Source organism: Harpia harpyja, chromosome 6 (assembly GCF_026419915.1).
Source record: "Harpia harpyja isolate bHarHar1 chromosome 6, bHarHar1 primary haplotype, whole genome shotgun sequence".
Lineage (NCBI taxonomy): Eukaryota > Metazoa > Chordata > Aves > Accipitriformes > Accipitridae > Harpia > Harpia harpyja.
In genome coordinates, this window is record NC_068945.1 from 24,255,351 (window position 1) to 24,278,599 (window position 23,249).

At 41.7% G+C, this 23,249-nt stretch overlaps 1 protein-coding gene across 1 annotated transcript; it reads left to right on the forward strand.

The window, feature by feature from the left end:
• Positions 1 to 3,108: 3,108 nt before the first annotated feature.
• On the forward strand, positions 3,109 to 21,298 carry C6H12orf75 (chromosome 6 C12orf75 homolog). The gene is made up of 6 exons (XM_052789894.1): positions 3,109 to 3,199; positions 10,401 to 10,425; positions 16,744 to 16,779; positions 17,969 to 18,048; positions 18,850 to 18,890; positions 20,338 to 21,298. Exons 1-5 carry the CDS (start codon positions 3,157 to 3,159, stop codon positions 18,852 to 18,854), a joined length of 189 nt encoding a protein of 62 aa, XP_052645854.1. The 5' UTR covers positions 3,109 to 3,156; the 3' UTR covers positions 18,855 to 18,890; positions 20,338 to 21,298.
• The last annotated feature ends 1,951 nt before the right edge of the window (positions 21,299 to 23,249 follow it).

Consider the following 23,249-nt stretch of genomic DNA (forward strand, 5'->3'; position numbering starts at 1 on the left):
TCTGACAACAGATTTATAGTGCAACTTTTACAGTGGGAAAGTTTGGTCTAAATTGAATTCCTGTTGTAAATTTTATTAGGAAAAAATTAATCTCAGGATGCTAACTACTGATGAAGAACTGACAATTTTTTCAGGACGCTTTTGGTTTTGAGAACATCTATATCTAAAAGACATTCTTCAAAAGAAAATACCCAGAAAATGGTAATTAGCCCTATATTTTTTCTATACTTGCTTGAGTTGAGATACAAGCCTTTGGAAGCAAGGCTTTTTTGTTAGAGCTTTTTTGTTTGGTTTGGTTTTTTTTTTTGTTAGAAAAAATCATGGGTGAATAAGGTTTCTATATGGATGCTTAGATAAAAAACAATTTGAGAAAGTATACATTCTTGTAACAAATAAAGGCTGTTTCCTAATGCACAGAAGTAACTATGGGATTTAAAAATCCTTCTCCATAGACCTGCATACCAGCTTGACAGACAGATTGTTTGGATTTCAAACACTCAGACTAGCAAATATGTCCAAAAAGAGAACAACACTGGAATTTCAGATTTGGATAATCCCATTAACCAATCTGTTTTCCCATCTAGGTAAAAATTTTAGGTTGATTTAGGGAAAGAATAACAAAGCCCTTTCACACTACACCTGAAATACTTACAGAAGCTCACAACCATACATCTTCCGATCTTCCTCAGAGGAGATGGAGTATGCAGGGTGTGTGACAGCAGACACCGAGAGTTTGCTGATGCAGGGAACGCACCGCTCCATTCCTTTAATGTAAAGTGTTCATTTAATTAACTTGATTATGCAACTGTATTTTGCTACCAGTTATTTTCGGTAGTAACGTGAAATGTTCGGTTTGTGTAGAACACAGGTGAAGTTGAAACTAAAGCATGTCTTCTCATTTGAAATTGGAGGCACCTACAATACAGCTGCCAAGAGAGAAAGTTTGCCTTGGGGCCTTTCTTTTAAAAGGTGCAGGAGGGGCTGACTCATTACAATCCCAGACAGTATATAGAGGAATATATCACATTTCCTTTGTCCTAAGTCCTCTGGAACTGCTACTAGCTCCAGCTTTGGATGGGTGTGCTGGAGGTTTCTTGCCTTACTGAACTCAATACAGCCCTTAGTTTGTGCACGCAGGGTTCTTGGCTTGTGTACAATACACTGAACTTGTAAGAGGAGTGAGAGCACTTAGGAAGAAGTTATAGCATCCTTCTGTCATCCTTAATACTACTGCAGGTTTCTGAACCAGTCTCACGTCTTCTCCTTGTGGCCAGGGCAATGGCTCGGTGTGAAGGCGACTTCACACCAGGGGATTTTTGCCCCCAGCTGCCTCTTCTAATATGTGAAGAGATGGCTTGGTTTCTGTGCTCACCGCAACTGCTTCCTCCCAGGTAAATTACATATTAAAACCATGTTCATAGATTATTCCACAGCGTGGCAAGTCTATGGTCGGTGTGAGTTGCTGGGATTTTTTGTTCGTTTTTTTATTAGAAAACCGTGTGGAGTCTTAAGCAGCATGTCTTTCAACTTTGCTTTCAGAGCACCCTTTCTTCCTTCTTACCTCTGCTGTTAAAAATTCACTTTGTGGTGATGTTTGGCACTTGAAAGCTGAGCCTGAGGATTTATTTTTCTATATGGGATTTTCAGAAAATTGGCCATCAAATAGAGGTGGCTGTGAACCTTTATGAGATTTTTTTTCTGAAGCCAAATGCACACAATCGCACTGCTTGTCTGCTTGGGGGCTGCTGGTGGTGAAGGAGTTGTGTAGCCATGCATATGTGCCCGTTAGCCCTGCCTTATTGAATTTTGAACTGATTGTTCGGGTTTAGGCAGTTTGTCAGGAAGGTATAGGCAAAGACCCTGAAAATACTCACTTTCTATGAATGTCATGAAAATAGGTGGCTGGCCGGAGGAGGGAGATCCTACAAATGGCCACGCTGTTCCGAGGTGTGCTCACGGCTGGTTAGACATCAGAGAGCCCGTGCAGGTGTGTCTCCCCAGGGGAAAAATCCATAGGAGCCTGGACATTATTGACTCTGCTGCTTACGGAGCTGCTTGTTTTTAATATGTACTTTTGGGGAAGTCTGTAAGAGAACTGTGATGTCTGTCTTTCCCTTCTCTGAATAGAGTGAAAGATCAGGCAGCAGTATTTTCTATCTGGTCCTTTTGTAGTAAAGACAGTTACCAGTCCCATGGATATGTGATGCTCATACTGGTGTTTATATGACACCCTAAAACACCTTTCGGAGCCCTTAAACAGATTTGCTGTAGCAGTAATATCTACCTAGCTAGAATATTTGTGGTTGCATCTGGCTGTATCCATTGGGTTTCAGCTCCCTGGTCATTTGAGAGGACAGAGCAAGAGTATGTCATCAAGGTTTGGAAGTATTTTACTTCTCTGTGTGGAAGACAGGTTTGGGCTAGCAGAAAATAAGTCAAATTCTTTTGTGGGAATGATGCAAATTTTGAATCATAAAAGATTGCTTGCAGGCTTTGTAAACTCATCTTGCACGTTTCTCAGTGCTGTTGATATTAACTGGGAAAAGCGAATCTGTAGGTAGCTCTTATCAGCCCGGTGGGTCTTCAGTTTCACCACCATGCTTCTATGGGAAGAGAAATACCGAAAGCAACCAATAACTCTTTCCTTAAAACAGCGAACTGGATGTTATCGATAGCAGCTATCGGGCTCGCAGCCTGGACCTGTGGTCACACGGCTTTCCCCCGCGGTGAACGAGGGGTGTCCCAAAGCTGCCGTGAAACCCAAGGGGCATCTTCGCGGCCCGGGGGAGCTCCGAGCTTGCTGCCTGCCTGTGGGGATCGTTAGGGGTCCTGCAGGCTTACGCCTCTCCTGAGCCTTATCTCCGGCTTAACAGCTCCGGCCCGGAGCAAACTCGGGGAGAGCCCGGGCAGGTCGGGGCTGGCTTCCCCCGGGGATGGACGGGGGGTGCAGCGAGGGGCCGGGCGGCGGCGCTCGGGGCCGGCGGTTTCCCGAGCGATGGGTGGGGAGAGGAGGAGGAGGAGGAGGGAGAAGAGGAGGAGGAGGAGGGGTCCCCGCGGCTTTATCTCCCACCCGGCTCCGCCCGCCGCCGGCTGCCTCCCGTCGCCGCACCGCTCCGCTCCGCACGGCCGGGCGCAGCGCCGGGCAGGGCAGCGCCCATGGGCTGCGGCAACTCTACGGCCAGCGGCGCGGGCGGGCGAGGTAGGGCGGCGGCGGCGGCGGCGGCGGTGGGGCCGGGTGAGCGGCGGTGTGAGCATCCCCTTGGGCAGCCCTGCCGGGGTGGGGGGGGTGGCTGCGGGTCCCGGGGGGGGGCTACGGGTCCGGGAGGGCTGCCTCCCTCCCGGTTTGGGAGGGGATGCCCGTCTGAGTCGCGGGAATCGCTGTCCGCGCTCCTGCAAGAGCATCTTCCTTTCCCGAGGCTGATCCGCCTGCCCAGGGGAGAGAGGGGTGATGTGGCCCGTCGGGGAGCACCGGCGGCTCGGTGGTGCCCGGGGTGTCGTGAGGGTCACCGCCTCCAACAGCAGCCGTCGTAGGCACGGCGAGCCCAGGTCAGGAGCTGGACCTAAGGATCCCGCCGGCGGTGTAAGCTCCATCCTCTTTGCCTCCCTATAAGGCCACGAATGCCACTTCTGAAATGAATTTGTGGCACTTCTCCTCTGCTTGCCGGAGAAGTTGGAGGATATTCCAAGACTGAGGTTTCTTGCATGTTAATGTGTACCGCTGGCGCTGGCTGGTGTGTCTGGCTGGCTCCCTTATTTGTTCATTGTTATTTTCAAAAGAGATAAGATCTGGGAAGATGGTGCTGTTCTGCTCTTCCTCCCCCCAGCCCCTGCAAAAAAGGAAAGTATATGGAAATTGATAAGTGGACTTTCACCATGTAATTATAAATATGAGCATTCCTCAATCATTTTTCAACCTAACTGCACTTGGCAAACATTGCCATCTGTTTCAGTACCTGTATTAAGTCTTTCAGATGTACTTGTTAGCTTCATAACCTCCCGAAAATACACAGCAAAATAGTGGCCGGACCAGTTAGAACTACTGGGTCTCCACCTCTTACCGTTTTGACTTTATCCAGAGCTCCGGTGGTGCCTTGCGTGGTGCTAGTCCCAGTTTGAAGAACTGGGCATATCTTTGAGTGTGAATGATGATGCCTTCTCCAAGTTGTATGTATGTGTCTATGTTTGTGTGGTGTGTTGCTGGTTTACCCACTAAACCCTGCACTTCACACTCGTTTTATCGCTGCTGCCATTATTGCTTACTTGTTTCCTGTTAAATGATTACAAATTAGGTTTCAGGTATCATGTGTATCTATCAGAGGCCTCTCATCCATAAAGAATACACTGTATGAATTTGCATGTTGAACTTCCAGCACTCTTATTAGAGCTCTCCTGTTTGCACACATTAATTCTCTCCCATTAGTCGATTCCTGCGTTGCTGTGGTTGGAAGTTGTTGCAGTATATGACCAGTGTGGCTTCATACTGCTGGGGGGATGCTTGTTCACATCCCATTTCTGTTTGCTGGGTAAAAGCACCAGACCAAGTATCAGAGAATTTCAGAGGAAAATTTTGAGTTGATTATTAATCCCTTTGTGGTAGCTTGTCGATTAATGTTGATCTGGCCACTCTGTGGAAGTTGTAGCAGAACACAAATGGGTAAATTTCAAATAGACTAACTCTGACAGCAGTAGTATTTAGTGAATTATGTTGAACTAAAAGTTTGTTTGTTTAAGTAAATGTGTTAATTGTTGCATTAAAGGCAGCTATTTTCAACAGTTTTTGGCTTGTAGATTCATAAATTGTTTTTACTGAAGGTACGGTCCCTTTGGTAGTTTAACTCACCTGTACTGTTATTCATAATGCATTTGAACTTGCATTTTGTGGCAACCTTTTGCATACTGTTTAGAAATGGCCCACAGATCTCCAATGGCTTAGCGGAGGTGAAAAACAACAATGCCATGTAAAACACATAATTAGTATAATGGAATTATTACTGTTGCATCGATAGACCTTTCCAAAGCAAATACAGCTCTGAAAGGTCCAGTTCTCTTCTTACTTTCACCACGGTCAGTCAGGAATAGCTCTATGCAGTCTGTGGTCTTAAAATAACGAACAACTGGTAATAAAAGTAAGAAGTCGGTTGTCTACTATTTATTTTTTCCATTTAGTATTCCTTACAAAGTGTGTCTAATAAAAATAAAATTATTTTATGTAGAGGAAGGAGAAGACGTACCATTTTTAATCAGAATCCTAGAGCTTATAAGGAAAGTGAAACTCAATATTTTACCAAAAGACATGAATACTGTGTAAATACAAATTAATTTTGTGTCTTGCACAGCATGACTACATCTTCAGTGCTAAAGTTATGACTATTCTACAGTCAGTAATGTCAAAGCTAGAGGTACATAGCATATAATTAACCTGTAACACTCTCTGTCGTATTATATGACTAAGGATAATATTGTAGCATACTTCATAGAATACATTAAACATGTTATGCTAGTCCCCATTTTCTTACTCTGGTAAAATTTCTATTGTAGCCTAACTCAATTTTTCCTAAGCAGACGTATATGTAATGATAGCTCAGCTAATGATATTATCTTCTGTTGCATGGCTAGAATGACATCAGAGGAGCTATCAGCCCTATGGTCTGTGAGATCTAAACTAATAGACATGATCTAGAATAACATTTCTGTCTGTGATGCAGTACTCCAGAACACCAATATAACTCACAGAGTTTAAATTTTCCTTCCAGAGCATCAGACACTGGCAAAAGGCTCCTCAGTTGAGAAATGGCAACTTCTGTTATTCGAGTAAACTGATGTATACACTCCCTTCTTAAATCACCTAGCTATTTTACCTGTTAACTATGGATTATATTTATTTTTTAAATTTCCCATTATCCATAGGAAGTTTTATTACCAAATTGCTATTTTTGTGATTTTTTGTTATCTTGCTTTACATATACTTCTTTCATGTTATTTCTTGGTGTTTTAGAAGCTCCAAAATAGTTGTTCTTTTTCGGTCTTTTAAAAATATGCCCTCAAATGTTAATTTACTTTTTTTCTGAGTTAAGGCATTTCCCTTCATTCTAGGATTGCTTCAGTAACAATTTTTAACTGCCTCCTCCTTTCTGTATCAATTGTAGTAGCAATGACAGAACCTTAAATTATGGTACTCAGTGGAGGCTGGCAGTCTAGCCTTAATTTAAATATACAGAGAAGCTGTTAGTCTGTGGAGAGCTTCAAATACAGTTATGAGGAAGGAGAACTTTCACACCAAGTTTAAACAGATTTTTTTAACTTCAAGTTTGGTGGAATGCCCAGGAAACCATCCTGCCATTCTATTTAAAATCCAACTAATTTTTAAAATTAATGTTTGATCAGGTCAAGTCTATGTGCAGAACTCCACCTGATGAGTTGAAGAAGTAATCAATTTGAAGTAAATTGATATAATTTTGTCCTCGGTTACACTGGGATATAAATAGAATAAATTCATTGATGTTAGGACTTGGTTCCATGTTGCTGTCTTTTGGAGCAAATCAGAAAGTAGCCTACAATAGAAAACTCATTCGTAATCTTAGCTCTTGCATGCATGTATGTGTAATTTTGAGGTTTCTATTTGCTTTTTTTGTAACAATTTGAAGTATTTGCAATATTGTAGGAAAATAAAATGTTTCATAATCTTCTCTAAAGTCAGATACTGGCATTTTTTGTATCCATGTTTTTATTCATGTAAGTGGTTGCCTCTCATCCTTTTTATGTTTTTCTGAAGTTTTTGTCTTCCACATTCACTCATGATGCATTTCTCAGCACAGAGGAATATCGTCTGTGGCTACCAATTTCTTTCAACCATCTTTTACATTTGTCCTGCATTTACTGAAATCCTGCAGGGTCACCAGTTACAAGCTGCTGTTGTTTTGAAAGTGCAAAACCCCCTCTCAGTGAATGGAAGATACTTTGGGATACGTTCTTGTCCTTCATTTGTGACTGTTGCAATGCTATGGGGTTTTTTTGAGGGATCACAGCTCCACTACTCCAGACAGAATGTTTTTTCTTCTGTAATCACTTGGGCTCAAAGCAATGTATGGCTGAATGGGTCTCATTTATTTTGCAGGCTGTATTCTTCCTTCTCCTCCTGCAGCTCTAAAATGCCAAGATGCACCCATGGTCCTACTATGTAGATGGTGTGAGCAGAGGGGTCGTTCAGTACAATTCAGTAATGCCTATTTTTTGTGGATGCAGCTTCCTGGCTACCCCTCTGTCTGTTGCTGAGGTTAGGCAGGGTTTGGAAAACAAAACCAACATGAGCCTATCGAGGTTTGTAGGGTCAAGTGCTGCCTTTTTTTAGGCCAGGCTGATATAGTGGGAAAAAATGGACAAGCTTTGAAATATGTGAGGCTTTTCTCAAGTCATATATCTAAACCATCATGGCTATGAGAGCACTAAGCCTTGCTGCTGTGGAACAGCTATGCACTGTTTGTGAATCAGTAGTAAACAAGATTCTTTGGCTGAACTTCTGGCAGGAGGAACCTGAGAAGCTATAAAATAATGTGTCGCTCACTAAACATGGAAGAGTTAGAGAAATATGTCAGTGAAGTCACAGGGGTGAGGGTGAATGGATTGGACTTTAAAAACAAACATGTCTGTACAAACTGAGATGTTATTAGGTTCCTTGTGAAATAAAATCTATGTATAAGGAGTGTTCAGGCTCCCTAATGAAGAAAACCTTATGAGTTTTTACATAGAGATGCTTATGGGCCACCTAACTGAAGTGATGTTCATTTACAAGCCCAGAAGTCTTCCAGGAAGAAAACTGCTTTGTAAACTGGAAATACTTTCAGATCTATATTCAGGTACTTTAGTGGTACTCAAGTGAATTTGGACCAAACTCTTGTTTCACTTTTACTAGTGAAAATGAGAAATAATACCACTGAAATCAATGGAATCCCATCAATGCAAGTGAGGATAACCTGGTTCTTTGTGCTTATAAAAACAATAGAAAGCAAACTATTTGTTTGTTTATTATATGTATTTATTTATTATAAATAGTAAAAATGATATCTTAAAAAGCGAATTTGTTTTTATCACACTTAGTTCTCAGTGGTTTTGTGTGAGGTGCGTTTCAAAATGCTGCAGTGATTTTTCGGCAGTGGTACCCTCTCTAATATTCAAAGGAAACAAGTGCTGCCAGGTGTGAATGCTAGTGGCACATCTCTGTTCTCAAACACAGGTTCATAGCTGTATAGCTCTACGCGAAGCCCAAGTTGATGGGTCTGAGAGACAGCTCCTGTCCCCAGAGTGCGAATGTATGTGTACCGTAATGCACTGAAGACAGGTATGGCATTGAACATGGGTATGGCATTGAAGTGTGCCTGGTGATTGACTGGAACTTGAGCATCTCCACCGGGAAATGTAGCGGTACTGTAGGTACACAGTTCTCACTCAGCTAAGGTTTCGGTTTGTGTATTAAACACTTTTTACCTTTGGTATACTTCCTGCAAGGAAGGCGTTAGTTTTTCAAATGAGGATCCAAAGTGCTGAGACCTCAGCTCAGACTCAGAAAAGGCTCAGCAAAGGCCTCACAAAGGACCATGAACCTTTCTGGAAAAACTGAGTTTGTTTGCAGTGAGCTTAGGTTGAGAAAATGAGAAAGTTGTGGTTCTGGTGCAGAACAGGCACAGCACAGGAATAGTTTCTTCTGGGAAAAAAAAAAATCCTGCTAGCTACAGCAATAGAGCTAGGCTTTTCAAAACATATGTTGTCTGAGGTGTTGCTGATGCCTAGTCTCTGTCTAGATGTGCAGAGTGGTGCCCTGAGGTACATAGCTGAGCTGACTCTGGGTGAACCAGCCTTGGTAGCAGAAGACACCTCCCTACATCGGCTGAGATTGAACTTGCATGCAGTGCTGCAATGCCAACCTTCCACCTGGACACAATTAATTTGGAGGGTTTGTATGTAGTACTGTGTAGACGTGCCTATAAAGCCAAAAAGTCTCAGAAAGCTGCCTGGTAGAATAAAGTTTTAAAGTGAGGACCTGAGTGTATTTTGCATAGAGGTACTTCCTCCAGCTTAATTAAGAGCTTCTGCTGATAGATATAACTGTACTGAGGTTTTGCTGACTATGGAAGCAATACCAACAAAATTGTGTACAGTCTTATCCAAGTCTAGTCTACATTGTTGCTGGGAAAAGGAGGGATAGTCAAGTCATAGGAATTGGGAGTGATATTATGTTCAAGAGTTAGCTGTTTTCTGCCATCCAAGCCATCCATTCAGGTAGACAGTGCTGGAAGGCCTTGCAGGACTGTTTCTTCCTCTCTGTGTTTAAAATAAGGATGCAGGAAGCATAGTCTTACACATCAGAGTGAGACAAAAGATATTTGCTATTTATGGGTATTTTTCAGCAGCAAAAATAAAGTTTTTCAAGAATTTAAGTGCTGTGGCTGAAAAAAACCCAACCTACCTCCAAACCCATAATATCTTTTGGATTGACAACTAGTTTCTTCAGAGTGAGCTCGGGTAACCTCTTCCAGCTAAGTACTGAGAGGAAGAGGAAACGGAGAATTGAAAGGTTTTCTAATGTCTACCCTAGCATGTGTAATTAATAGAAGGGATAATTTGCTGGTTACTCAGCTGAATGATATACCAGCAATAGCAACATGGCATTAATAACTTGGGAGGAACAGGAAAGAGTTTGTACTTGAGTGAATGTTCCTCTCCCAGCAAGAAGCATCTGAGTCACCAAAAAAAAATCAATCACTGAGATCAGGCAGCCAGGTGGTAGCTTTTGTCTTTTTTCTTTTTTGTTAAACAGCAAGATGAATTAAGGGGTTGTTGATCTCTTTAGATGTCTGGGGCTTTGGATGGATTGTGTCCAATGTTTATGTTAGTTCTGTCTAGTTGTTTTATAAAACTTCGTTTATCTGGCAGGAAGAGCGGAGCAGCATTTTACACATGTAGTGCCAAGTCTACAACTGAATCAAACTACAAAATAAACAGGCATTCAGGAGTAACTCCTTGGTTAGTTGTGGTGACTTTGTAGCAGACGAAACCACCAGAGGACTGAGCAAAGTGAAGTATATAAAATTCAGAAAGATGAATTTTATCCTATGTTGCTCTCATCCTGAGTGACTGCACCTGAGCGCTGGTCCACAGCAGCATCATTTTCACCCACTGAGAATCTGGCCCAGATCTAAGCATAATAGACTTAAAGGATAATATAGATAATCATTAAGGATAAACTAGACAATCATGAGAAACCTGTTCTCTGACAATAGAAAATTCCTGTCACTATTTCTGCATTGTTTAGGACAGAAAGGCAGAAAAATGCTTACTGTACTATTGGTTGGTTTAGGGGATTATGCCATTATCTTGTAAACATGCACTTTTTTTTTTTATTCTAGGTGCCACAGGGACTACTAAAGATGTGTAAGTACTTACTCTACTCTTTCAAATATGTAACCCTGGACTTATCTTCAGTCTTACAAGCGTTATACTAGATTTAGTCATACATGATTCATCTAGCTCCTAACATATAATCAACACCACCAGCTGTTTATTGTCTTTAGTGACAGCTTCCATCTTCACAAAACAACTTCATGTCTTGTTTACTTTTCTACAGATTCCTTGCCTTATTATTTCTCTAACAGAAATGTCTTTTCTTTGCTTCTGTTGAGAGAGTTGTCTGCCAGAGGTGGTCATGTTACTTCAGACTTCTCTTCCCCATCATGTACCAGTACACCTTTTTCCAAAGGCCATGACCACATAAATTTCCACCAAGCCCTGTGAGAGATTTAAAGAGACAATTAGGCAAATTTCCCCTCTTTACAGGAGACACTGTAACCCATCCAGACTTCCTTTTCAAAGTACCCACCTTCTCTAGATGTTCTCTGCACTGAAGATAGTATCTATATGCTCCTCTTTCTCTCCCTTATCTTTGACGCTGTGTAGCAGAGGGCAGCCCTACCCATCCTGTTTTTCTCTAAATGTGGAAGGTCTGAACCTCTATTGTCCTGTTGCCTCTTGCCAACTTCTGGTTTTCAGAAAAGCAGCAGCAAAAGATCAGCTTTTCTCAGCCCATTTTTCATTTGCTGATTCAGAAATGTGCAGGAACAGCTTTATTTAGCCATAAATTTGTTTTCCTGTCAAAGGAAATATTAAAGAAGTCCTCCTGAGGTCTTGCCTTCTTCTATTTCATATAATTGGTATTTGCCACTAGAGTTTGAGACTGAGGGACCTGGGAAAGATTTCATGTTATGCAATAGGAACATTCTTCAGTTTTATTTACTTCATTTAGAATAACTACTCTAATTAGAAGGAGGAATCCTGGTGTAGAAATGAGGGCTGTCAAGGCAGATAAACAAGTGGAGAGAAGAGCTTAACAGCAGGCTTGTCTCTGCTATTACAGAGCATGGCTGAGTTCTAACGACAGGTCTCACTTGGCAGATGAACACTTGTCACAGATACTCTTGAGATCTGTGTTACCCGTGTAGTCTGTTTTCTGGGTTTGCAGTGTCAGACAATAAAAAAATTACAGAAGGCAAGCTTATGAGGAACCTCTTCTTGATACAGTCTGCAGCATTCATGCCCTCAGTACTTATATATATACAAACCCACTGTTTTTAATTTATATTAGAGCTTTTTTTTGTTGTTCAATTTAGATAATTTAAGTGACTGACTTAGAACTGCATCTCTGTCTTTGCTCTTTGGTAGTTTTAAATTTCAAATTGCAAGCACTGTTAAATTATGAATTTAGTAGGCACGTTTCTGTGCTTAAAGGTATCGGTGTATGTAGAACTGCATTTATGTGTGTGTAAGCATTTGTAGGGCCAGGCTTTAGGAGTTGAACTAGGAGCATCCTACTTATTAGTGTTAGATCATCTGTCATGTTTCAAAAAAGTATCAGGATAACTTAGAAAAAACTAATTACTAGTGCAGACTTCAACAAAGTGAAAAGGTCAATCCTGGAACCATTACTCATTGAGGTAAGTATAGTGGAGCCAGCCAAACAACCTGTGTGAGTAATAGCATGGTTGAGCCTTCTTGTCAGACATTAGAAACACAGATCTGTTAATGAGGACTGGCAATGATGACCTGAAAAGTCCTAAATCAATTATCCTAATATTTAACAGCAGATTTTTACGAAGGAAGTAAAATACCAGAAAACCTATTTTAGTTTCATGGAAATTAACAAAGCAGATTTATATTAACAAACATTATGTATCCACACAAGCTTTTATTTTACACCTTTTCACTTTTATGAGCTAAAGATTAAAAAATTCTCTTTAAAACCCCCACATTTCTTTTGCTGTCAAATTTCAGTCATATCGATTCTGGTCCAGAAAGGCATTTAGGTGTGTCCTTACTTACAGCATACTTTTTGATACAGAAACAGGTTATTTCAACTCGAGATTTCTCATTTCTTGACTGCGACCCATTGCCAAGGCACCAGCATCTCCGGGAGTGAGCAGTCGGGTGGAAGGAGGGAGGACCGGATCCTGCTCTGAGCCTTCCCGGGTGACTGCAGGGAAGCTACTTTACCCTCTGGGCATTGAGTTTCTCCACCAGTAAGATAGGGATGATGATATGATCTTCCTACGCAAAGTGCTGTGAGGCTGAGGGCCCTGCGGTGACAAGAAGGACGTATGGTCTGGGAACGTGATCTCTCCCTGTGTACTCCAGCCCTCAAATCAATGGTGGATCTGTCGGCCAGCTTCAGCCAACGCTCCTGCCCCACTAATAGAGAGAAGTACGTCACAGCTAACTGGAAAACTTAGATATAGGAGGGGTAAAGTATATGTTAGAAAATAATGCAACACCAGTGATATACAGAATGTGGCAAAGTTCAGAAGAAAATTAGTAACAGTAGGAAGGAGAGGACACAGCAGTTCAAGCCTGTTTCAAAATATTGGGAAGAAATCCATCAAATACAAATGACAGGCCCTTGTTCCCAAGAAACGCTGAGAAACTGAGGAGATGTAGTCTGTCACTTGTGCAAAGTTTAGTGAATCATTTCTGGTGGGACTACTGAGCATGGCTAGAAAGAGTCTGTATAATGCTCAGCACGAACAGAGTCATAAAAGCTGAAGTAAGAAAAATGTGGATGGAATGAATTAATGTGAATGCCTGTCATTTGATATTTAAAATATTATGTGAAAAATGGCAGATTCTTTTACCATCAAATGGACATAGAACTGATGGATGTAAAAGCTGACAGCTGAACCAAGTATATTTTTCAAACTTAGGAGGGTGACAGGAAGCCTCTTGGGATAGACAAATCCTTACCAAAAGAAACATTTATTCTAGCTGAAAATAGAATGCCATTATGTGGATTTGCTGTTAAATCTGCCTACCGGCTACAGGACTCCACCTACACTACCTGCTGAAAAATGTGCTCTCAGTTCTTCTGCAGTAGATGTCAACAACATCTGAGGGAAGATGCAGCGACACGGCAGCAGAACAGTACAAAGCATACAGGACTGCTAAGTTCCTTTTGCTGTCTATTCCTGGTGCAGAAAAACTTATCCTAACTTGCTAGTCCTGGAGGACTCTGTAAATGGAGATATATAAAGATATTTTTTATGCTAGGTTCTTCCTTCATCCCTGACATAAGAAGAAGCTAGAGACACATAGGAGGTAGAGAGGGAGAGAGACAGGATGTGCTGGACTCCTGTATCCCCATACCCTGTCTGTGAGTTTGGGAGATGTGGCAGTGGGACCACTGCCGAAACCGAAGGAGCTTCTTTCCATTCCCATTTCCACGCGGTCGAGTGTTGCTGTTGTAGCTCTGCTCCCCGGAGCCACCCGTGTTCACCCAGCGTGGGCACAGGAGCAGCACCTGCTGCAGTGCCTTAGCTGGCACCTGGACATTTGAACATCTGAAATTAGTGGGCACCTTTCAAAATGGGGCCTTAAGCTACAGTGTGTGAAGGCAAGAGGTGCGTGAATATGCGTAGCGCATAAACGAGCAACACTCCTTCCCATGCTGCTTAGAAAGGAGTCCCCAGAAAGGGATGGAAAATGGCTTCTTCCTTAAGTGCCATCACCAGAATTTTTTCTTTCTTATCCCTCTCACGCGTCCATATTCCTTCTGTCTCTGCTCACCTCCTCTTTCCTAGCAGGACTACAACAGATTGCACCCAGTTATCACCGAGCCCAAGAGCTGGGGCCTGTACAATCCCAGATTATATTTGCTGTTGCGCATTTAAGGGAGAAGGTATTGCAAAATTAGACTTTGATTTGTAGATATTCAGAGGAAAGGAAGAAAGCAAAATGTTTAGAAAAAACCTAGACTGCTTAATCATACACCGGGATAATTTGTTTTGGTGAGAGAATGACAGTAATGGTCCAATGATGCCCCATTACAAAACATTTCTAGAACAGAAGAAAATAGCCCTGTTGCCTAGTAGAGTCTTTTTTTTTAAACATTGACATTAATTCCTGTTGGACAATATTGATTATTATCCTTACAACTCCATTTTAGAGGCTTTGAGCTGTGCATGAAGTTGCCAGTGCTTTTAAAGGATTCTTTTCTCTGGATAATGGTTAATCTGGATTATAGAAAATGTTTCGAGTTGTATGAGAAAATCAATCCTGTGACACATTCAGTTGGTTCAACAGAGATGATTGTTTGTGATCTTTTGGCACCCCAAGTCCATCTTTTTTTTTCTAAAATACAGGCCTCATTTCTAGCCACTGATGTACACAGGCCTTCCACTTTCTTCAGCTGGAATTGGCCCACACTAGGACAGAGCAGCTTCACAGTCCTCAAGGAAAGTTGTCTTTGCATTTTTTGGGCTGTATGCATGAGGACTGCAAGGTGGCTTAGGCTACGTGGGGTCAGAGGAGATGGGAAATGCCTTCTGAAATGGCACTAGCTCCTCCAGGGAGGAGTGGCAGGAGAGCCGGAGAATGAGGAGTTTATTGCTTAGTCTCTCTTCAGTGGTAAGACGTAGGCAAAGACAGCGGACGAGGAGGCTCACCCCACTCAGTGCTATGCCCTGCATGAATACCATTTAGGAAAACTGCAGCATACTTAAATTTACCTCAAACTTCTACTATTAAAAGGACCTGTGTGCCCTTACTCACTGTGGTGACTCAGAAGGGATAGTTGGTAATGTTCTGCCAATTAGAAAGAAGATAAGTGTAAGATAATTTCCAACTTGTACCGGTATTTTTAAGGCATTTGCTACCCTCCCAGGAGAGTGTTACTGAGGTTTAAGGGGTGTTTTCTTGCACTTAAAGCTGTACCTTGCTACGAGCTCTCTGCACTTCAGGCCAAAATCCCAGTGACTTCAGGGGTTAGTAATGGCATACAGCCCTGATGATTAAACAGTAGGCACATCTACCTTTTAGAATAAATAAATGACAGTAAGAAATGTCATATATTATTGTTCAAGATAGTAGTTCAGAAATGCCTTTCAAGGCTATGGTATGCATTTAGCCCTACCACTGGGTAAAGGCCAGCTCTCAGTTTTATTGCCTGGGGAGCAGATCAGAAATTCATCCATCAGCTCCTGATGGGGAATATCTTTGCATTGCCCCCATAGTCCAGGCAATTGGTCCTTCGATGCGAATATTCAGGTGAGGATATCTGGGTGAACAGCCTGTGCATGAGCGTTTCCACAGCAGAGCCCTCCTTGGGTCGTGGTGCCCCCTTCACTGTTTGCAGCCTTCCCCGGGCACTGCTGTGGCCATATCTCGTGGCTCCCTGAGGTGCAGGACTCCTTCTCGGGCAGTTGTCACAGTTGCCCCCAGCTGTAGGGAAGGAGTGAAGGATGTCTGTGGATTTAACAGCAAATTGTCTTGCCTCTATTTTTATTGCTAGGTTGGTAGGTTGGAGACCAAGCTAAGGTGCAACTGCTGCCCCGATCCATATACAGCCATGCAAGCAGAGCTCAAAGTCCAAATATTTAATCAAAGGTGGGTGAGTGATTTGTGTGAAGACTGATGCTGGGGCACAGACTGAGACTGCAGCACAGGCACTATACCCTCAGGGAGTAAGAATAAAATTTTTCTCTCTTCCGTACTACATTTGCCTTTGCATCGATGCTGATTACTTTACCCCCTGCTCGGGTTCAGCTACACCGGATAGTATTTCAGTGGGGGGATTCAAACCTCAGTGACTCCCTATCGATCTACAGTCCGACATGTGATTTTACCCTAAAGGTAAAAGAGAAGTAATTGCCTGTTTATAAAGGATTAGTAACAGTTATTTGGTTTGCAAACAACTCTGACTTTGGGAATTGCAGTACCCCATTTTATGGAGAGGGTCTGTGACATCTTTTGGCACAGCTGCTGGGAAAGTTTATCTTTCTTCATCCTCATTCCCATGCCAGCATGGACACCCAGTCCCTTCCAGTCCTCTTTTTGCGGAATAGCAGCCCAGACTTGTTCCTGTTATGTGTGGAGCCTTTTTATGTTCCTGTTATGTGTGGAGCAGTGTGGGGACTCACTCAGGAATTTACCTGTTTCAGCTCCAAAATCTACTTTCAGCCATCACTGGTGGGGGTCATGAAAAGTAAACTTCATCTATTCTCAATCCTTTTCTTTCTTCTATACATTAGATTGGAAAATTGTTGCTTTTTTTGTGCCTGTGTGAGTACTTTACTGAATTGTGGATGACCTGAATTAAACTGGGATCAGTAATAATTCCCTTCTTCCCTTGCTCCTGAAGCTACCCAGATGGTCATGGAGTATCTGAAAGAAACAATCTGCTAATGTGCTTTGTATCTTTTGATGTTACAGAGCAGAAGAATCCGTATCAGATGATGACAAAAGGAGGTAGGTGCTCTATCGGGGCTGGCTTTATTTGCAATAGGCTGCAGCGAATTCTGCCGCCAGATGTACATCCTTCCTTCCCTCCTCCTAAGTCTCACCAATACCACCAAAGCAGAGAAAAAGAAAAAAAGAAAAGAAGGGAGGAAATCTCACACAGAGCCCAATATTGATGAGTCCCCCCACCCCATTAGTGAGTTGGGGAGGGGGGAACTTCATGGCAAGAAGAGCACATTATCTCACAGCTGTAGGTGATGGGCTCGATAAGGGCCAGTGACCTCTGCCTTCATACCAGCCCTACCACAGAAGATGGCATTAGCACTTGTGGGAGATCTCCGCTGGGCTGGGAATCGAAGGAAGTATGCCTCTATCATCAAACAAATCACAAATCAACTCGGAGCCCCAGGGGCTGGAGGAGGTATGATTGATTTGGCACCTAATGGGGCAGAGCAGCGTAATGGGAGTCTCTGCAAGTAGCTCCAGGCACAGCAGAGGCTCTTGAGGACCTTTATCAATTATTATTTCAGACAGACAGTTTTTCACCTCCCAGCATCAGTCCCTGCTTTTCATGCAGGCCTCGGAGCCAGAAGGTATGCTCTGCAAGGCCATGAAGAGGAGAGGTTTGGCCTATGAAAGTAACCAACACCCTCATGCTCCTTCCTACTAACATTTTTCTCCAAGTGTGGCCCTAAGCAGGGGGATGCAGGTCCTATTTATTAACGAGGAAAGGTCAAAGTGCTGTTTAATTGGTGTGTGTTGTTTGAAGTGAGGTGCTTTGGTGGCCGTAGCGTCAAACCTTACTGTCAGATTGGCTCTGTCCTCAGTTGGATATATTCAGTGTCTAGAAGAAGCTGGGCAGTTGGGGTTTATTATCACAAGACAGTTGGGATTTAATGAAAAATATTAGGAACTTGAGTGAAAAATAGCTCCTTTCACAGGCTTGGGTCCCACTTAAGAGTAGCAGCTAGCCTGAATTTTTTTTTTTGCCTGGCACCATATTAGCAAGCATGTGGCACTTAATAGGCAGTTTTACCATAGCCATGGGAGAGGAGGGCTCCTCTGCGGATGCTTGTGCAGAGGTGCCCTCCTCTCTCACCATCCGTGGTCTTTGTAATGCTGCTGTGTGACGTCAACATTATAGGGAGAAGTGTGACAGTTAAGCTCTGATGTCTCTTTAATTGTTTCTTTAAATCAGGAACTATGGTGGCGTGTATGTTGGCCTGCCGTCAGATGCGGCTGCCATGGTTTCCAGTCAGACGAAAGCTACACCGAAAGGTATTGGAAGGTTGCGTTTTGCATTTCTCCTGCTTCCTCAGTTTAATTTTATCTATTAGGATGTATTTCCTTTAAAAATCAATTATTATTTCAGACAGACTGGCTAGCCTTGGAGCCTCTTAAGGCAGTGGGGCTATTTATAATCGTTAAAGTGATTGTTCCCATTTATTTAAATTTTAACACACTTTTGCAGAAGGATCCTAGAGCAGATGCTGACAATGTGGTACATTGTCTTCTGAACAGCTTCTCCACGCTCTGAGTGCTCTGTGAATTCAAAGAAAACAAAACCCTGTTAGGACTAAGAGGCTGTGATAGATGCACTTGCAGAGCCTCAGCGCTATTTTTAGTTTTGAAGGTGTTTACTTGCATTGTGGTGAATTCCAGTAATAACAGTTAGTAAGTGCTTGCTTTCAGGTTTATTTCTGTTCTCATATGAAACCCAGTGGAAACTGCTTCTTTTCCATGTGATATTTTCGAACAGTGGGAAAAAACATTAGCTTTATAGGTACTTAATAGACAAGTCATAAACATACAATTATGAAATCGTGTAATATTGCTTAGATTTAATACAACAAAATGCTACTGTCATATACATACAGCACAGAGTTTAGTCACTGGCTGGTGCTTCCAAAATTCACTGCAAAACAAAAAAATGAAGAAAAATAACATTATTAACCAAAATAATAGTAGCTGGTTTTGGAAGAGTAGTACCTTTGTTGCATGGGTTATTTTAAATGGTGTTCTAAATTAGTGATATGTCACAATGTTTTAACCATCTCTATCTTTTTTTTTCTAATTAAGATTAGAAGGAAATAAACACATCAAGATGCAAACAGCTGGAGGTACAGTATATCTTAATTAAAGTTATATGCTTGGCATGTATTCATTGAACAGAAACAAGGTGGCAATGCTCCCTGTGCTGCTCTCAGGTAGTCTGGGAATCGCCCAGTTACTTCTCCAGCTGCAGCGTAACTCTTGTAAAGGCTGGGCCAGGGGCCAGTTCTCAGTGGTGCAGATATAAATTAGAAAGTGGGTAAAGTCACCTTCTTGGTGAGAAGTGAGAAGCAAGGAAACTCTGTATTACTCCATTTAGGAATGAATAAAAATCAAATGTCCTTGTATTCACCTTCAACCACACCACAGCTAATCCTGCAGCGGTACTGAGACCTCCCATGAGAGGTGATGTGCATCAGCAGTGCGTAGACCAGCATCTGTAGAGACAAAGCTCTTCCCAGGAAGGAGTAGTTTGCAGTTAGAAAACATCTCCATTTTGGGGAGGATCTTGAGGACCAAAGTGAGGCACCCACTAAGTAACGTACTGGAGCTTTCCTCTTGCTATGGGAGAATCTGGGGGGGCTTTGTTCTCCACCAGCCAGAATAGGGCAGTGAAGATTTATAGGCTCTATTCCTGACTTAAGAGTTTCAATTAACTAACTAAAATAAAGTCCTTTATGAGTTCATGTCTGAAGAAAAATAAAACAAGCTAAATTTCCATTCAGAATTTGAACTAAATAAACATTGCTAAATTTTGGAAGGGGACTGTTTTGATGTCTAGCTAGTGGGGAGGGGGAAATTATAAAGCTGCCAACAATTGCCGTAGGAAGCAGAACCCTTTCCTAATTTAGGTGAAGAGCCAGAAACAGTTATGGCTGGTTCCAGTGCTGGAGGCAGGCCTAGTAAAGCAGAACAGACATACACTGATTATCTTTAATCATGTGCATGGTTAAAGCTCCATGGACGTCGCTAGGAGCACTGTCATACAGGAAGACCTTCAGTTGGTCATCTAATTTCATTATACTAATTTCAGTAACCCAGCTGAGATGTGTAAGCTAGGAACACTGTCACCCTTGACCTAGGCAAGACTGAAGCACCTTCTTGAGGTTGCAGCTTTCCATCTGTGGTTGATGAACAGAGCCTGGGTTAATTGGGTCTGTGTCTAGGTGCTTTAGTTAAATGCCTGTGGTTGGGTAGAATCAATCACTTGACATTTTTGGCTATTCAGAATAGTTGAAAGTGCACTTTGCTTTCATTGGTGCAAGATCAGGGCTTGGCTGCTGACATGCTAAAAAAGACTTACACAGATAAGCACCTTTAAATCTGCAAAGGGTCCTCTGAGCTCCACGAGTTTATGTGCCTGTGTGTCTGCAGGTCATAGGCTACAAATCTCTCAGCTTCTAACGATGACCTAGTTCTCTGGTTTATGTATAGAGTGTTACTGTATTGCTTTACCAATGTTGTTTTACCAGTCCAGCTAAATCTGTTTGTTTGTTCCTTTCTTTTTTTGAACAGTCTTCTACTAAGACCAGTTGCCAGCGCTTTAGAGAGAGCTGTCTTTGTGGTGAAGATTTTTATATTTACGTAGCCTTCCGGAGAGCAAGAGAGATCAGAGCACCAAAAAATCTAAACCGTTGCAAGTTCCAACTACGGGTAAAGCTTAAAGTACAGTGTTGAATGAGTTTCCTATGGCGGTTGCATTATGGAAATCTCCTGCTGTTCTCCAGTGAAAAATGAAATTAATGAACTCATGGTGGATGTTTCTGCACAAGAGCTAACTTTGATGATCTGCAACTTATTTCTCTGTGGCCATATTGCAGATTTCATCAGCTATCAGCTACGCTTCATATATTTTCTCCAACAATTTTTGATAGATTTTATATAGAGAACCATTACTACTGTCCACTTAATAGTTCCTATGGTAGGTTCCTATAAATTAATTGTTAATTTACTTCAGAGTAATATATTTGACAGGTTTGCATCCTTTTGGTAATATTGCAAATTTTAATATTTTTGCTGTGAAAACTTAAGAATAGGGTGAAATAAGCGTAAGACCATTGGGTTCTTTATAATTACTACTGTCACTTTTATACAGTGAGACAAATATTAGTGTTTAATTTTCACCTTTAAGAAGACATTGCTCAAGTAAATTTATTTAAATAAGAACAACGTACTTCATCGTAATATTTACGTGTCTGTTTTTATTTTCTTCAGCTTTATCTCTTTTATAAAGCATTACATGGAGAAAAATACTAATGAACCAAACTATTATGTTATGTCTTCCATTCTGTGTAATATTATAATGACATTTCCTTGTGTAAGGGTGAAGTGATATTATTTTCAGAGATAGCAGGACTAAACTCCAGTGCTGCATCCTCCTGAACTGTAGAGGATTTTTGATCACTATTAGAGCTTTGTATCCCTGACTTATCTCTAAGCATCTCCAGGATGGAAAATTATAACAGAATGAGTGTTATTATTACTTTAGCAAATTGTTGTATTAAATAATGGATGGGAGGTTTTAAAATTAATTAAGTTTATAACAACTGTAGGTTTCCCAAAGAACATAAAACAGATTGTACGTTTCCATATGGCTGAACACGTATTTAAATTATTAAAGCCTTTTGCATAATTCTTCAAACTTATTTTAATAGGACAAAGTATGCCATACACTTAAAAAAAAGCCCAAACCCAAAAAACCCCAGCCCACACCACATTAATGTATCACCGTAGATTAATGACCACTTTTAAAACTAAAAGAGAAAAGCAAAACAGAAAATTTGGACGTGAAGAAGTAAAACACTGTGAACCATGAAATTCCTGCCCATTTCACCGATATCTATTAAGACCAATGAACAACCACTGACTATGATTTCCAGTAACTTGCAGCTCTGGCTGTGGTGGTAGTTTGTTTGGTGTGAGGCCCATAAAAAGAAGTATTTAAAAATATTCCTTGCTTGTCCTCTTTTAAGTATTTGTGACATTATTTACTGCTATTCTGTAGAAATCTGCTACTTGGGTTACCAATGATTTCAGGCTTCCAGCTCCCAAAGACAAAACCACATCTCATGGTTGACCCCTTCAACCTAGAACCAAGATGAAGTAAGCCTGAAGATTAAGAGGTGGTGTTAAAATATCTCAGTATGAATGAATGTCTGTAGATGACATCTGCAGAGTCTTGTTCTTGCAAGCCAAGCTGATGAGAACTCCAATAGCACTGGGTAATAAACATGCAGGTTTGCTTCCCACCTGCTTACCTTACCATAAGGGTATAGTTTCCACATTACATGTTCCACAAATGGTCTAAATGGTTTGCACACCACAAGTTTATTTAGCACAAAGCAATTAGGCCCATGTCTGACCTGATCATGATTGTCTTTCCCAAAGCAGAAAAAACACCAGGCATCCTAGGATACATCGTAGCTCAGCTAGTGCTCGAAAAGCCAACAGCAGATGCCAGTAATCTCCCCAGTTATTTGTCCACTTCTATCCCTCAACTGCTGGGAAGAATCATCAAAAAGGTGGACAGGGCTAAATTTGAACACCACTTGTTCTGCTACTGACATCTGAACCCCCATGTGTAGGCTGAGGGAAGAAAGAGGTAATCTTTAACAAAAAGCTCCTAGCAGTTGGTCGTGGGACAGTTGAAAGGGTACTTTTTCTTGGTTTACGTCATTGCTTAATTTTTCCTGTGCAGAGCTGCAGAGAAGTGTGGAGCACTTTGCAGAATTGGCCTCTTAATGATTCATCCTCTGAATGTGTGGGAGGTATGGTGGTTTCTTAATATTTTTGTTCCTCTGCATCTTTTCATCTCAAAAGCTTACTGTTCAACTGACAAATGTTTCAGTATCATGGACTGGAACCTCTGCAATAGATATACATTCATTTATGCCATGCGGGCCTGTACCCATCAGACTGAAGAGATAGGGCCATGCCCTTGTCTTAGATTTGCAGATTCTTGTCTTTTGTTTTCCCAAAGACCCACAGATCTAGAAACTGTGTGACAGGACACAGTATTCCATCTTGGCCAAATTCCACTTAGGGAACTGATTTTCTGCTCATCAAAATTCCTCTATGGTGAGCAGCATTTCTTAAGCCTTTGTTAATAAAAGCACAGGACATTTAATGGAGAAATGAGTATATCTGCTCTTTCAAAACATACAATCTATGGATATTCCTCTTAGGAGCAGGCACACAAAAGAAACCTTATATGCCAGCTGCCAGCTGTGCATTTGATGGCATCCTTGGAGGATATTCAGGCACTCAAATGATGGTTCAATGTAAGAATTGAGAACAGAACACGAGCCATTGAATGGCAGAGTTATTATTAAGGAATATACTTTGGTTTTGTCAAAACATTTGGAATTACCATTTGTAAAGATGAAACATTTAAATGTTGGGGCTGTAATACCATTTCCTTTGCAGTT

Bases quoted from the DNA above. Each gene is read 5' to 3' on its own strand.
- C6H12orf75 (XM_052789894.1), top strand. From the start codon at position 3,157: ATGGGCTGCGGCAACTCTACGGCCAGCGGCGCGGGCGGGCGAG. The intron at 10,426-16,743 runs GTAAGTACTTAC...TTGATGTTACAG, and splicing joins ACAGGGACTACTAAAGATGT to AGCAGAAGAATCCGTATCAG. The intron at 16,780-17,968 runs GTAGGTGCTCTA...TCTTTAAATCAG, and splicing joins TCAGATGATGACAAAAGGAG to GAACTATGGTGGCGTGTATG.